We start from the raw sequence: 16,732 nt of genomic DNA, 5'->3' as shown, positions 1-16,732 counted from the left end.
AGGAGCTGATCGCAAAAGAGGGAGCTGGACAGCAGCGTCTCCCACTGCTCAGGGGAACGGGGAAGGGGTGGAGGTGGCAAATCAGGGTTCTGGGTGCATTCAAGGATAATGTGCCTAAGTGTTCCTGATTGCGTACAGAATTTGCATTGGGCTTCGTGCTGATTTGGAAACATAAGATGCATCAGTACATACCGAGACACTGCGGCGCGCCCATCCCTGTTCATAGCCGCTGAACCTTCGAATGACCGCACAGCGAGCGCAACTCTCCCGACAACAACGCACCCACGCCTCGCGCGCACTGATGGGGTAATTACCCCTGACAATATACAGATAGGGTGTTTTAACAAGGTACCTGCAGCGCCGCTCGGACTTACGCAACCTTTCCCCGGTAGGAAACAATTCTATCGGCCAGACGAGCATCTTGGCCTCCACAGACAAGCGGGGTAGGTGAAAAGCATTCACCCGGCTGCGCTATTCACCCGTCGAATACCGCGTAAGCTCAACCGGCTTGAAAGCAAGCACAAGCTGCGGCCCACTGCGGCTGCGTCGTTATTCTTCTGCCTTTGATCTTCGAGAAAGCACGTTCTTCTGAAGGGCGAGCGAATTGGCCAGCTTATAGGAAGAGAAACACAGTAGCGACTTGTGGATTTTCGTACTTGACTTGGTATCAAAAACAGCCAAATCGTAGCGATGTAACGTTTGCAGAAGGAACACCGTTCCTGCCGTTCCTTCATAAACCTAACGAGTTACCGTTGCAGTTCCAGCGACCCTTAATGGAACGGCGGCGTTACTCCGTTTCTCCAAAAAGGAACTAGTTCCAGGAACGCCGTTCTGTACAACACTGGTACCTACCCCACCTCCAGAAAAGAAACGACTTTACGCAATTATGTACATGTAATCGAAGCAGCCACTCAGCAAAAACACTTCCCCTACTGGAAACATCGATCTAAATGAACACAGTGACGGGTGATCTGGCAGGATCAAGTTCACTTGAGGAAAGTTCCAAAGTCACGTGAATACGACATACACAGACTCCAGAATGCATAAAAGTAGCAGGCAGCAATCGTCGCAGTTGACTGCACTGGCAATCACTGTGACTGCATGACCCACCCGCAAGCAGGATCCAAGAAGCGGAAGTTGCAGTCATCCTGTTGCCAATACGATTAGTGGTAGTATCAAATACAGGCGTAAACGGCATTACGTACTCTGAAAGGGCTTTAGTCTGTTGGCTGCAGGGGAGTACCTCAACTATTCGGTAAGGTACTCTCATCCACAATGAATATGAAAATTAACGTCACCCAGAACACCAAACACGGGGCCTGGAAGAGACCCACACACCGACCAAGAGGCACCCGATCCTAACTGACATATCGTGCTCCTTGCGCACAAGACTACCGCATGGATCCTAACCATAAAAAACATTCAGAACGCCTCCTCACCCTACGCCTAGGAACACGGTCCTTCCCCATTCGACAAGGGCACAAGTACCAACGAATGTATGTAGGTGAAGATGTTTGGTGGGAACATTAAAACTGTGCGAAATTCGGAGAAACGTCCATCCGCATCTACGCAGGCTAGCCATGTGCAAGGTATGCTCAGCAGAGAACAACTCAAAAACAACATATTATAATTCTTTCGAGATATGGGAAGCAGCCCTGACCAGCTCGTTACCTAAACATCCTGAGATGGTTGAAAGAGCAAGGGAAGGTGCTGCTGCATCTGGGGCCCTGCACTTCAGGTTGCAGGATTGAGCTCCCTACCATCCTATAACCCACTGTTTACAAAGATATCCGCTATCTCTACACCTTTCTCTTAGTAAAAAAGGAAACGCTCAGTTCGGCAAAGCAATGAGAGAATAAGCGCTTTGAACCACTGACGCTGTATCCCCTCTATCTCAAACTGAGCATCAAACGGCAGACGAAACCTTTCACGCTGACATCTTCCGCCACACAAGCGCCGAGGCCGTATGTCTCTCCTGGGACAGGGCGATTAAAAGCTATTGCTGCCAGTATTTCTCCCTTCGCTGGCTTTCAGTGCTAGTGAAGCACAGATCGTAAAGCAGCAACTGCGTCCCAAAATGATCTCCGGGCGTCGAAGTAACGCTATGGCGTCGTACATTTTAAGAGCTACATGTAGAAGTCATATGCAACTTTTTTTTCTTTTTTCTGGAGTCACTGCGAGCCGGTACGCTCAGCGGTCGCCTCGAGGGACGTGCTCATTTCATTAGCGCCCGGCATTTTCTTGGTATTGTTCACACGTTACGAGCAACACTTTAGGGGCCAGCTACAACAGATCCGCTGCGAAATGATTTACCACTTTTGTTTTCCCTTTTGCGTTATTGAATGCTGCCCTCATTTATGTCTTCATCCAACGAGCACCTCATTGCCCATTCTCACTCGCTATATTGATAAATACATGGCATAGTTAAGCGGAGGCAGCGAAGAAGTGACACGAATAGCGGTCGGAGGGGAGGAAGCCATTGAGGCGATGTATTTCAAAAACATCTTCCTGCCCGTTGTGTTGGACTAAGACGAACCCCACGGCCCAAACTGCGGGCTTCTCGGGCAAGCACGTGCCAAGGACCATTCAAGGAGAAGCGGGATGAGGCTGCGGCGGCGACGTAAGAGGTTCTCCTTTCTCGCCGCTGACCTTGGCAGCACCGCAGGTTAGAGGCATGCTCTTGTTCAGCCTTTCGGCTCGGGCAGCCACTGCTGGGCGGATGGTCAGTGCTGTGTGTCGCCTTCCGCTTTTCTCCAACGGTTGCCCTTGATGTTGGCGGAGGTATAACTTCAGCCCCAGTTCTTGCAGCACCGCGGGGCTGGGCGACGAAGGCATCTGGAAACGAGAAGTGAGAAGACGGGAACTCAGCGGGTAATGCAAACGACTAGCGCCACCGGCGCATTTCGAAATGCCGTGGCCAGCACATACGCCTCTCTTTACAGCCGTTCTCGTTATATTGGTGCTAATATACAAAAACGAGGCCGGTTTACGAACGTGCTTTGCGCTCAAAAACGCCAAGCCGAAGCCGCCGGGGCAAGAGATGTGATAATTCTGGTCAACAGTATTATCCCTCCATAAGGTCTCCCAAAGGCTGGTGTTTTTTATTATTACAGACCTTAGTCGTTAAGAGAGGACAAAGAGTTTTTTCTCAAAACCCTGATTATTGAAGCTATTGAAGCGGTTTTTTTCTGCCGCATGCAATTCATACAAGTGCCGAACAAGAAATTTTGTGGTCTTTGCCGAAGCCTACCCAATGGGTCCAATCTGGGTTTGTGATTAACATGTGTGTTTTACGCATATGAGTGCAGGTTCTTCCACTTTATATATCAAATTGTTTTTCTGACAAGTGTGACGAATAAAAATGCGCTAAAGAAAATAATATTTGCCGTACGAAGCCTTCAAAAAAGGTGAGCAAGACTTCCTGCAATAATACACCTAGCATAGTGAAAGCACTAATATGATATCAGTGCCTAGCCCCCATGTTCTAGTAGATACTGCGAATTTATGGACTAAATTTTGATAATACAGTGCGTGGTCAGTTTGACTAACCATATAATTATTACAATATGCGAGAGCCCGAAGGGCTAATTTTTTTCTGATAAATTGCTCTCAATCCGATATGCCTGATCACACGTCAGTAGTTTTTGCTATTTGGAAGCCTGTTGAGCCCCGAGTGCTCAAAAGCGAAACTGAAGTTGAAAGAGAAGTGTTTAGTGGCGATGCTGCCAGCTTCCGAACTGTGCCCGCCCAGATTCGATGCAGGAGCTCGCGTATCTTTCACTACTGTCTTGTCGTCGCCGTGGTCGAAGGAGGTAGCGGGCCGAGAGATTGAACTTACTCCGGGCCCCGGAAAAGTGTTTAGGTAGCGGCAAGTTCAAATAGGCAGACTCTTTGGATAGCCCTGGTGGTTACAAGACAGTCCTGCAACTTGATCTTGCACGAGAGGATACGGCCGTCCACGCTTCTGTGGACTTGTATTATTCGAGCCAGCTGCCACATTTGACGAGGCGTTTACTCAGCATATACAAGCACAATGTCCCCCACGTTGAATACTGTCGCCATCATTGGGGCTGCGAAATGGGCTGATCGCAACTGAAGGAGATACTCGGTCTGCTACTTCGTCCAGAAGTTTTCCGTGAGTAGCTTTCTATACTGTTGCATTTGGAGAGCGTCTGTGCGCGTTACCGTGGTTGCGACATTTTATGCCCCATGCGGTAGAGCGGTAAACCTAATTCGTCCGGTCAGGAGGTTGGCGGGCGTCAACGCATACGGTTCACCTATGTCGGACTCAATGAATGTTAATGGCCTAGAACTGACCAGAGATTCCACTTCACTAAGACATGTTGCTAATTCTTCGAAGCTGAGAAGAGCTTTACCAAGAATTCTCCGTAGTGCGATCTTCAAACGCCTCCTGAGGGACTCCCACCCTCCGCCTGGGTCGAAAACACACGAATCCGTCTGCAGGACAAAGCGTTATGTGCTTGTTGGCGGCTTCAATAAGTTCATTAGGTTAGTCACGACGAAACGGCTTCTGTCGGGATCACACATAATCGAACCATGACGATGGGGCAACTTGACACAAGAGACTTTCCGACCACAATCTCGGGCTCTGTGCCCTTTCCATGTGCAGCGGGAGCATCTCATGTCCTTGGCCAGAAGTTGCTTTTTTTGTAGCAAAGAAATATCGGCCCTACAGATTTCTGTCAGCTGGGAGCAAAAAAATAAATGTAACCAGAGTTATTTCGTAGGGACGGTGAAACAAAATGAAATCATCGTTTCACATCTCTCAGTTTCATTTCCTTCAGCTCTTCCGTTCACCTCATCGTTCATATCTGGAGACGGATCTTTTGCCCATCTCCTCACCGCCACGTGAATTCATAAGCCAGCTCCAAAAAGCAAAAAAAAATAAAGTTACGAAAGCACACATGAAATAGGCTAAACAGCCAAGCCATAAGTAACCTCCCATCGGGCAAATGAACTTGGCTCATTTTGATTCGTTAAACAGCAATATCTGGCTCATTTTCGATACAAACTACGATCTGCGTACACGATTTCAGGGCGTTATCTGAAATATTTTCTTGCCACCCATTCTTCGGGGGGAGAGTTGCGGAGTTTTTCTTGTCACTGCAGTTTTATCCGACTTAGTTTCGGTTTCTGGATCTGGCTCATTTCGAAAAAAACGCCTCATATGTGCGTGGGTGTGCGTGTGTTAGGCACGTATGTGTGCGTGTTCAGGCGCCTGTCTGTGCGTGTGAGAGTCTGGGTGTACATTCGTGCGAGCACTTCTATTGTTGTATGCGCGCTTGTTTCTGTGTGCGTACGTGCGTACGTGAGTGCATGCGTGCGTGTGTGCGTGAGTGTTTGTGCCTGGTGGGGATGTGCGTGACTATATGTCGGCGTGCGGCTGTGCGTTTCTGCGCCTGTGCGCCTGTGTGTATGGGCTCGCGAGCGCACGCGTGCGTGTGTGCGAGTGAGTGAGAGACAGGATCGAGTGTGGACACTCTCGACATGGGAGCATTCTAAGGTTTCTATTAGGGAGGCGGAACCCACTAAAACCAATCCGTGATTCTTGGAACAATGACCGAGGACGCACACCTTGCAGCAGCCTAGATCTTATATTTCTAAAACAGCCACTTGTTTCACCATTGATGGTTTGGCGGTAGTTGGGACTTTGCCTCGAAGAATTATTGACGGTCGGGAAAAGTTGTCTAGCCTCTAATTTTCGGCATGAATCTGGTTTCTTGAACCATGATAACAACAGGCGGCATTTGCTTAACTCGGCTGGAAAGAATGGGGGCCCATTGATTAAAACTGCAACAGTTCTATTGTAAAACGTGGAGAGACCGCTTCATTGTCCAGGGGTGCTACGGGGAGAAATCTTTCTTGGCGGTTGGTCGGCTGCGTCTGGCACTCTGGGAAACGTAGGGATGAAGTTCATCACGGATGCAATTTTCTGGGTATATTGTTTTGTGAAGGCCCCTGAAGGACCCTGCGCGACGTTATTGCTGGGTGGAAGGACGAATAAATTTCGTAACTTGCACGATATCTTTTGTTCCGGTACCCCTTGTCGAGGTATACGCCTCGAGCGCTGCCTGTAGGGGCTCCACTGAAATCCTCCTAGCCGCCCGTTTCGAAAGCAGCCGCGGGAGTCTCCGTCCCACTCCGCACTGTCGCCGCTGCTCTTGCGGCATGTTGACGACTGAGATTTACCGTTTCTGGGCGTTGGAAATCGTAGTGTATGTGGAGCAGTCAGTCTGTTCGCAAATGGGGTGTGTTTACTAGAGTGTAAATGTTTCTGACGTGATCTTAGTGTGGTGCATTTGGCCTGCAGAGGCACCAAGTGTGTTTCACAAGACAGCGTCGCGGAACCGGCGTATGCAGGAGATGATTGTAGTTACACTGCTCTGAAATTTACTAACAGTGTCTCCGTAACCAGCGTTTCCTCAGATGTTCATGATACGGCGATACACTATGATGTCAAAGGGTTTTTTGCGCTTACATAATCTAGCGGAGCACTCATACCTGAAAACACGCCAGTTACGTTTGCCAATATCATACCTCATATATTAATCCTCAACATTTTCAAGCCAGTGTGTCTTAATTTCGCAAGCATTCATGGATAAAGTACCATGGATAATGCAGAATTATACTCGGGGATCAGCACATGGCAAAGGATCGTGTTATCGTGAGGTGAGCGCCCGTAAACATTCATCTGCTACATTTATCCTTCGCGAGCAGCGCCGAGACAGGGCTTAGCATATAATCCGCGTTCGCGACTAAACGCTTCTTCGAAATATCGTCATAAGGCACAGGGAGCCTGCAGAATAAAGCACAAACTGAAATCAGAAGGCTTTATCAGGTACCACACTCCTCCAACGACACCTTCCATTGCTTGTGAACTGCCTACTCTGCATATTTCTAAAAATGCGTCCGCCGAACGATCATCTATTCGTTAAGTCGAAAAACAAAAGGAAAGTGAACGCGAGATTTGTGTGTGTGATTACTAAAATGTTTATTGCTTGATTTCGCTCCGCATTTGTACATGTACAGCGTCACCCTCCCCTCCCCCCGTCCCGCCCATATCTCGCGAAATAGCAGTACATTCCGCGTCTAGTTGGTCTGGTGAGTCCCACCTGGCTTAAGCTTCGACGAACGTCTTTAGCATATCAGAAGTTGCCCTGAGTTTTTTATTCCCGTTAGAGCTATTCTGTTTCTTCGGGACTTGCACAGAATTTATTTTTTCCGTAATCTCATCAACTTTTCTTGGTTCCTGCTATAAGGCGTGAGTAGGCACATTATTTAACGAAGCACAGCCTTGTAGTATACTTACATTTTCACATGTCTTAAGTTCTTATAAAAGGCAGGTTTATAAGTATATAAAAGACATAACTTATAATCCCGGACAATTGTCCGAGATTGGGTACTCACATCCCCGAAACATATTTTGCTGAGCCGCATATATCCGAAACGAAGCCGCATTCGTTGTCCTCGCAGCAAAACGAAACCAACCTCTCACGGTGCCCGTATCAGGTCTAAACGAGGCGAATGTAGCATTCCTTTTTGCCTGACGTATTGGGAAGTGACAGTTGTGATATGCTGCTGCCGTCGCCGACGCCGGAAAGAGTCGTTACAAGCGCGCAGAACCGCGTCCCCAGGTAGCCCTTGTTGGCGTTCGAGTAGTCCACGAAGACCCACCTGCTTTTTAAGTGACCTAAACGTACTGTTTGCTTATAGACGTCACCATAACAAGTTTTAAGGGGCGCGGAAATGTGAAAGGAAGCGAAACAGAACCGGAACACTGCACGAACCCCTATTAGCCACGCAGCACAAGTTCCGAAATGCCGCGGAGAAGCGGCGGCAAGCGCGCAGCGATCGCGAAGCTCGAGGCGTATAGTGGTACGCTTGGCGCCAGTACTACGGCAATTTCGTTGTTCCTGCATCCAGGGGACGTGAATACGGAGCGTTGACTTGGAAGGTGTAGTCGGTGACACACATTGGGCCTGATTACCAACCACTGATTTTGCAGGGGCGGTCGTGCTAGAGGTGCCCTTTGGTCTGGCACGATATGGGACCCTCGTTGGCATGCTGCAAGTTTAGCCTTGAGCGCCGCATTCTTTTGACGAGGATAGTGGAGTTGAGCTCTCTGGCTTTCAATTTTGGATAATACAGTTTTCAGTATCGAATCACTTGTTGGTGTGAGCGGAAGTGGGGGATAAGCTTCAGCCCTAGCTGGTTAAGGTGCTGAAGTCAGCAGTGTGTGTCCTCTGGGGCCATGACTACGTACACGGTCCACCCAGGATACTCCATCTTGCACTTTGTAATGGGTGCCAGGGGAAGGGAGGAAGTGCGGGTCAGAAACGTTGGGTCCACCGCCAGATGACCATCTATTTTCAAAGGCCGCACACTAAAGTGTGCATTCGCATGGCTCAGTTTCAGCATGTCCGCACCCATTTTCGGCCCACAGGTTAGTGCGGGCATTACCCCATTATGTACCCGATACTCTGACATGCAAAGCAAACCATTGTCTTGGGCTGCTAATGAGGCACTTATACTGTAGCCATGTAATATTCAAACAGGTGGGGAATGTAGGTATAGTGGAAGGTTAGAACTACTCGATTTGTTTTACCTGTTCCCTGCGTCTCGAAGACGTCAGCTTTCTCGCAGGAGATCCAAATCAAAATTGTGTCATCTTAAATTTCACCTTCCACTGTGATAACTCCACAAGAAGTGTTGGCACAATTGGAGGAGTGTTTGACTTCAATGGACTGTTCACCAGTTTAAACCCTGCTCTGCCCGGGTCATGATGGCGTGACATGGCAGCACCGACGTAACTTCGATGAGTTTGCGTACTTAATACAGCTAAGTATGATTACCACTAGTAAGCCTTTGACGACATTCCGGACGACCTCAGTCTGACACAGGTTCACCGAATACCGAAGCCGAACAAAGACCCCTCTGAGCTGAATAACCTCCGGCCAACTTCTCATGCACCCATCACCTGTAAACGCACTGAACGGTTGATCAGCAACCCCACTCAGTATTTTTTTTTTAAAATACGCCCGTGGTACCACCCGTCCCAAACTGCTTCCGCCTCACTTCGGTAGTCCCAATTTCCTTTGGCTACTGCGACGCGCTATTAACCACACGTTACGGACTGCTAATCCAGATTATGTCCTCACTTTCGACGTGCGAAAAACCTTTGACCATGTTAGTCAGGCAGCAATCCTTTAAAAGCTCGCTATAGCCCTCCGAAGCCAAAGAACCCAAAGCTGGATTTGTAATTTTCCAGAACACGGGTTATTTCGCTCAACAACACACATCCAGGATGGAGCCCTAGGATATTTTATCTGGATAGCGGTGTTTCACAGGGTTCTGGGGTCTGCACTTTAATTTGGCCATGGCACGCATCGTCAGAAACTTGGAATGGGACACTGCGGATTGTTTCGCTATCTATACGCTGACGACCGTAGTTTTTTTTTTTTTTTTTGGAGCCGCCGACTACAAATTCACAGAGGACATGGCTACAGAATTTCAGGCGGAGTTGAACAGCCTCTCCAATACTCTCAATTGGCACCTCATGAGACAGAAGTTCTCCTGATCCGAAAAAAGAACCAACCTCCCGCCGGGATACATCATACCAACTTCCTCCCACCCTAGTCATAGTAGCCTTTTCGACATCCCCCTCGCGAGCCAGAACAGCGCCTGACAGTGGATAACTCAACTAGGAAAAATTGTAAGCCAATGCCTCACTTAATCTCTCGCCTCTCGAATTAATTTGGACGTTCTCACCAATCGGTGTGTGTCACGCTGTGTCGGGCTGTATAATGTCGGTCGTCTCACTTATGGCGTCCAGGTCTATAACCTATCTTCTATTCACGAGCAACACTCAGCGGTCCATTATCGGGCCATTCCCTGCACCATCAAGGGGTTTCGGAGGCATACCCGCAATGACGCCTTGAACGAGCTGCTCCCATCCCTCCCATGGAACACCTCGCGGGAACCCTCGGACATACGCTTTAGCGAATATTATCGCCACAGGGGACTGCACCCTCCGACATTCACGTCGGACATTGGCGTCGGACTCAACGCCACCGCCTCCTTGGTCCCTCCCGCCCGTCACAGTGGCCCACAACGAACCGGAATTCCCAGTTCACGACTTGTTGCCTGTCAGAAAGGCTTCAACGCGTCCACTCGGCCGACCTGCCAGATGAAGTGGACATTTACACGGACGCCAGCCTTCCTCCTTTCCTGGTGGGCGCGGCCTCTCACTGCCCAGTTTTACTGGACCTGCAAGGCTCTGCAACTCGTCACGCTCAACGCGCGTCCCCCTTTGAAGCAGAACTACAGAGCATACTCAGAGCAATAGATCACTTGGCTTACTCTATTACAACACCACCCCTCCACGTTTTCAGATTCTCACGGACTCCCATCAGTCATTTCATTTCATTTCATTTATTGTACCTTGAAGGCCCGAAGGCGTTACAGAAGAGAGTGGAGTTAATACATAATGCAAACACAGGAAAGGGTATCAAAAACAGGAACAATCGAAAAAAAAACCAACGAAAACGCGGATTAGCTGAAGTGTTTTTCTATAGCATTTTTAAATGCAGACAAATCGGTTAAGCTAGCAATTGAGCCGGGGAGGTGGTTCCATGCAGTGGTGGTTTTTGGGATGAATGAGTACAAAAATAAATTACAGCGGCACTGTGGAACAAACAATTTATGTAGGTGATCAGTTCGAGACGATATGCAAGAAGGTGCAGAGAAAAGTTGACTTCGTAATTCCGAATTGTAATAGTAAATTTTGTAGAGTAGAACTAATCGTGCTAGTTTCCTACGGTGTGAGAGAAGAGGAAGGTTTAAGGTAGTCTTCATAGATGTTACACTAGCTGTCCGAGAGTAGTTAGCAAGAATAAAACGTACACTACGATTTTGAACAGATTCTATTGCATTTGTTAGATATTCTACCCCAGGGTCCCAGACAGAAGAGGCATATTCAAGCTTAGGGCGTATTAGTGTTTTGTAGAGAAGTAGCTTTACGTTAACTGGGGCCATTGAGAAATTGCGACGGAGGTAACCAAGCATGCGGTTGGCGTTGTTAGTGATATGGTTAATGTGAGTTTGCCAGGAAAGGTTAGATGTTATGTAGACGCCTAAGTATTTATAAGAGGTGTCCTCTTCGAGTGCAGAACCCATAATGCGATAATTGTGTAAGTTAGGTGGAGCAGTACTGCGGGAAATTCTCATTAGTTTGCACTTTTGGCTGTTAAGACGCATCTTCCAAGTATCACACCAAGTCACTTCAAAAACTCAGCAAGGCCTTTAGCCGTCCCACAACTGTACATAAAAACAACACATGATCACCGTTTTGGCTCGTAATGGAACCTCTACACGTTTTTCATGGGTGCCCCGTCACATGGCCTCAGAAGGGGGCGGGAGTATCTTGCTGGTAGTTCTCCCTTGAATAACCACGGGTCGCTCGGCTGTATTGATCCTCGCCTTCACCTTGAGCACGGACAACAGACGCGAAACGGTCGCTTTGGTTCCGTTGCCCACGGTGGCTACCTGGCTCTCCCGATGCCTCTCTCTGCGGAAATCTACGTGAACAAAGCTATTTCCGACGGAGCCCTCACACCACACATCACCAGAAAATGAACTCCCCCGGCGTGATCTCCACCTCCTTACTGCCCACACATACAGTCAAATGTCACTGCTCACCATCCTCATCCACCTAATCGGTCCCTGTGCCTCGTTTTCTTGGTACCGACCCATACTCACCAATGATATGCCTCCATGCCTCCCAAGAAGACCCCCGTTTAAAAACTCTACTTTTCTAAAGATTATAGGCATTTCGGCCTAAACAGTGGTTTCTCAAGATTGGTGTAGCCCGGTATCCACCCATGTCGTAATAGATCTAATGATACATATGATCCCAACTCATGCCTGGCTGTGCTGCCTGCATTGATCTCTTCTGTGGCCTTCATAGACCCACCATTTCCTCTTCTCCGCTCCTTCCTCCCTCTCCTCCTCTTCCGGTATTTTGGTGGCATGGCTTTCTCTTAATCATAACGTATTACGCGAACAACAAGAAATGAGCACTTCATCGCGGAAATTTGTCGTCGGAACAACAGGATACGACGACGTTTCGCACGAACCTTGGCATCATCATTGCGCAGCCCGCCCGTTTCGGGTAATGAAAAATGATTTGGAAGAGGGAACATGTGTGTTTTGCTGCCTGGGTTTGTAACCAAGGCGCATGCTCGTAGTACTATTAGGGAAAGTACTGTTTTCTTGGGTTCTTACAAAGGGTGCTCACAGGAATATTTGTAGCGTTCATGCGGCGAGTCCACCTGTTAAGTTCGGGCCCCTCACTTATCAATTAAAACCGCCGGCAATTAGATAGCTTTCGCTGGGGTAACTTGTTTACCTGTATTGTGTTTGTTTCCTCGCCGGCCGAGCTGAGTTGGCGTAAGGGGTGTAGGGAGAAACCGCGGAGCTTTTGTTACTCGCTGTGCTTTTGTGTCCACCCGGCGAGCGGGCCCGGAGACGACGCAAACACGTCGGTCTGAATAATAGCCGGAAGTGATGTAAGCTTCCGAAGAAGCATTTTCTTACGAGAATCCCCGAAGCGGACGGGAGCTGAAGGTCAGTCAAGGGGTTAATCCTTGCATCAAGAATCGGAAGAGGTCACCAGACGTTCGGTCTATGAGAGTTGCACGGCTAAAAGTTGCTGGGCGACGTTTCCGTTCGTCACACGTCTGAAACTTGCGACGCGGCGGCGGATATGTGTCAATAGGTAGGCCACTAGGCCTTGCTAAGCGCTGCACGTTTTAACAAAGGAAAGGAATTTTGGTGGCGCGGAGCACAAACATAGGCGTGCACGGTATAACAATACTTTAAGACGTGGCGCCGGAGAGACGATTCCCGGAGTTGGGTCTGCTTTTAGTTGGTTGGTTTGCATTTGTGTTATATTTGTATTTTGTGGAATACCTGTGGGTTTCTGTATGAGTGAGAGAGGCGGATCACGTGACTATTCTGATACCACCTAGCTTTGTTTGTCACTGTAACCAATCAGTGGCCTAGGGTGGGCTAATGAATGAGCTATCCCCCCTCTCGCTTGTGACGTCCCTTGTGTGGGTGGGGTTTTGTTGGTTAAACCGGGGTGTTTGATGTTTCAGAAAGCGAACAGAGGTTGAACAGAGAAAAGAGCGGTTAGCTCCCGCTCGACGCGGGTTTTCCCGACCTCGTGTTTGCCATCACGAGTCATGAGCTGTAAATACGTAAGGTAAATAAAGTGTACATAATGTACATTTTGAGTTTACTTGGAGTAGCCCGTCGTCGGCTATGTACCGTCGGCCAACGAGCCAGCGAGTCGTACGTTCATCGGATCATCGCATCGATCATCGGCGTTGGCGACAGATCCACCAAACTCCACCCTTTCCGCGAAGTGCTAAGGGATATTAGGGGCGAAGCCCCTAAGGGGCTGGGGCTGTTGGCGTCTCCTGTCATTGTCATCGTCGTAATCGTCGTCTTGTGTAGTCACGGTACCAGAACACCGGGAAACTCGTTTACAACTCGCGCAAGACAGCTTCGTGCTTCGAAGAAAATAGACTGACAGCAGAGCTGTGCACCGCTACCCCCCAGATGTTTCATCTCCGTTGACAAAAACGCCAAAGGGCCAAGAATACACTGCATGCTTCGCCCCTCCCAGGAAATTGCCCGGAATTTTTTATGTTCAAACTCCCTTGCTGCGCTATGAGAAATTCCGATCCCCCATCGACCTGAGTGAAACTGCTGCAGCTTGATTCAGCGCAACCATGAGGCCCCTGAAGCCCTGATTTCGACGGCCTTTTTGCTTCGAGCGCCGTATTCAGCGTGGATTTCAGAATGCCGCCTGTTCTTTGAAGACTCGCTAAGAAAATATCGCGTGTGTCTGTGTCACGCAGTATGCCAAAAAAAGAATCCTGCAAAGTTCGGCATACAATTCAGTAGGCAATTCAAACGAATCACTAGAGCTCTCGCAGCTATAACTGAAGCGTTAGTTCCCTTTTTTCGAAGCGTCACACTATGTGCAAACCAAATACAATTAAATTCTATCTAAGCAAATGACCCGGTCATATCCCAGCGTGCAGTGCATCCTAGCAATCGTGGTGTCCACGGCAGATTCGCGTCTCTATCCCCAACCGTCGTAGGCGTACAAAGCAACATGCTGTGACCTCCCGGGAGACCACGGGAGACCTCAACTACCAGTTACGGTAAATACAGCAACGTATCCTACCTACACCAAGAGTGATTTCAAATTGTGCGCTCATCCCCCGAGCATGTGGTCACCAGCAACTAGGCCTTCGGCAGCAAGGTGCATGCGGTGCGCCGGCGTCTTCTTCCACCAACTACCAGCTCTCATGGCGCAGTGGATAACCTGGTCACTAGACTATCAAGGGTCCCATGCTGCGAAACTGGCAACGAAAGTAAAGGGCTGTGCGTAGAGTCAAGTGGAAATAAGAGGGGTGCTTCCGTCGTAAGACACACCACCGCATATCGCTGATCTATATGTATGTTGCGTTCGCGCAGGCGTGTCTGTCGGCGTTTCTTAAGAGAGCACCCGGCGGCGAAAACAACGCTACGGGATACCCGCTGGCTCCGTAACCGAAGACTCGCGGCGGCACCACGTAAGAGAGAGACTGCACGCCCGCCGTCGAGCGGAGCACGCATTCCGCCACGAAAAGCAACAGCTGTACGTGGAACCGATAAACCCATGTTTCTCTACACCTGTGACACGCAAAACGGACATTTCGCAGCGCCATGACCGACCAGGAAGCCATCGCCGCTCTTCGGCAACAACTACGACTTCAACTGCAACTTCAACCCCAGCAATATGATTGAAAACTAAGAGCAGCTCTTCAGGAACAGCACTAGCGCATTCGAAACGAGCGGCACTCGCCCGACCATTCTGCACGGCCGCGCTCAGACCACGTGGCCCAAGACGCCGCTGAAGCGGACGCTGTCAGCGTGCAATGAAACTCTTGTTGCCGTCGCTCACCCGGGCGTGTGTCCTGTCGCCGTCAAGGTCCAACCGTTTTGGGCAGACTCACGTAAAGTTTTGTTTACACAACTCGAGGCTCAGTTCTCCCTGGCACGCATCACCCAGGACCGTACGCGCTAAGATTAGGTCGTCACACATCTCGACTACCGCTACCCGACTGATCTCCGCGACATATTAGCAATTCCTCCGGCTAACGACATTTACCTCCATCTAAAGACAGATTATCCGATCGTTTTCCTTTTTGGAAGGCGGCAAAATGCGCCAACTACTTCAGTAAGAAGAGCTCGGTGACCGCAAGCCACCGCAGTTCCTGCACAATATGCAGACCCTCGCGGGCAACAGGCGGATTCACAACTCCATCCTCCGTACCCTGTGGCTTAAGCGCCTTCCGTAGCACGCACAAGCCATCCTCCAGATTCAGCTACTCGACCGCTATACCAACTCGCCGACATCGCAGACCGAACCGGTGAAGTCCTCGCGGACCGAGGCGTCGACCTTCCACGCGGTCGACGCCGCACAGCTCACACCTGAGCTCGTGGGCCGTATCGACGACATCGCCCGTCAGCTGAGCACGACTCAAGAACACCTAGATCAGCGCCCAAAGTCCCGCTCACAAAGCTCCGACCGCCGACTCATCGCATCACAGTGACAACGGCAGCTGCTACTGTACGGGGCCCGCAAATGTGACCCACCCTGTCCGGCCGAACATAAGGAAAACACCAACGGCAGCCATCCTGGACGCCGTCGCCTTTTTGTCACCGGTCAAGTCACGAAACGGCGGTTCCCTATTAAATGCGGCTTACCTATTTTCCTCAACCCTGAGGGCTCCTTTCTGGGGGGGGAGTGGGGGCGTTCCTGTCGGCGGTTCTCAAAAGAGTTCCTACGCGATACCTGCTGGCTCCGTCACCGAAGACGCGCGGCTGCACCATGTGGAAGAGACTGTCAGCGCGCTGTCGCGCACAGATCGCATTACCCCGCGGAGAGGAACAGTTTTACGTCGCTTCGAGTGGAAGCAATAAACCCATGTTTCTCCGCAGGTAGTTTCATCGCGTCCTTCTCTAGGTGACCTAACTTCCCTTCCCACGGGAACCGCATGAACATTCCGGGCTAATAACCTTTAAAGATGTACTCTGAGAAGTAAACGGTGTGTGTCAGATGGAGGCGGCAGGTTTTCGAGCCATACCGATTCATTCATCGTGGGTGTTTTGCTGGGCCGGAAACCTAATCGTCATTTTCTTTAGCCATTTTAGTGCGCAGCACTTCGCTACTGCGGTTTAGCACCAGCGTCAGCATCGCAGAGCGGGTAAAGTCGGAAAGGAGACGAAGGAGGAAAGCGTGGCGAAAGTGTAAGGAGGAGGGCAGCATGTTCGGCCCGCACGAGACGCTCCCCGGCGGGTGTCTCAGTGGAAATTTGGCTAGTCTGCCATCCGAGGCTTTCAGCGATGTCCTTTTGGCGATGAAAGCCTCGGGCAAACAGCCCACCGGTTCACTCCAGCGCACTCAAACCAAACTGGCCTTTTGCTGCTGAGACGTTATTCTAAAAACTAAATAGTTGTTTTCATACCCCCTCCTTGATTGATTGATTGTACGGTTTAACACGCCGCCACAGCGCAGGCGATGAGGCGCGCCGTAGTGGAGGGCTCCGGATTAATTTTGACCACCTGGGGATCTTTAACGTGCGCCGAAATC

At 49.8% G+C, this 16,732-nt stretch overlaps 1 protein-coding gene across 1 annotated transcript in view; it reads right to left on the bottom strand.

Annotated features, from left to right (window-relative positions):
* Nucleotides 1-2,586: 2,586 nt before the first annotated feature.
* Nucleotides 2,587-16,732, bottom strand: part of LOC144170218 (uncharacterized) — a 32,543-nt gene continuing 18,397 nt past the window's right edge. The window contains exon 3 of the mRNA XM_077699906.1: nt 2,587-2,835. Coding sequence (XP_077556032.1) covers nt 2,587-2,835 — 249 coding nt within the window. The remainder of the gene's footprint in view (nt 2,836-16,732) is intronic.

The sequence above is a fragment of the Haemaphysalis longicornis genome, unplaced genomic scaffold (genome assembly GCF_048455015.1).
Source record: "Haemaphysalis longicornis isolate Haplotype H1 unplaced genomic scaffold, Haemaphysalis longicornis Haplotype H1 scaffold_1, whole genome shotgun sequence".
In the NCBI taxonomy this organism is placed as follows: Eukaryota; Metazoa; Arthropoda; class Arachnida; order Ixodida; family Ixodidae; genus Haemaphysalis; species Haemaphysalis longicornis.
Note: the sequence above shows the minus strand (reverse complement) of the source record. Positions and strands in the feature narration are given on the sequence as shown.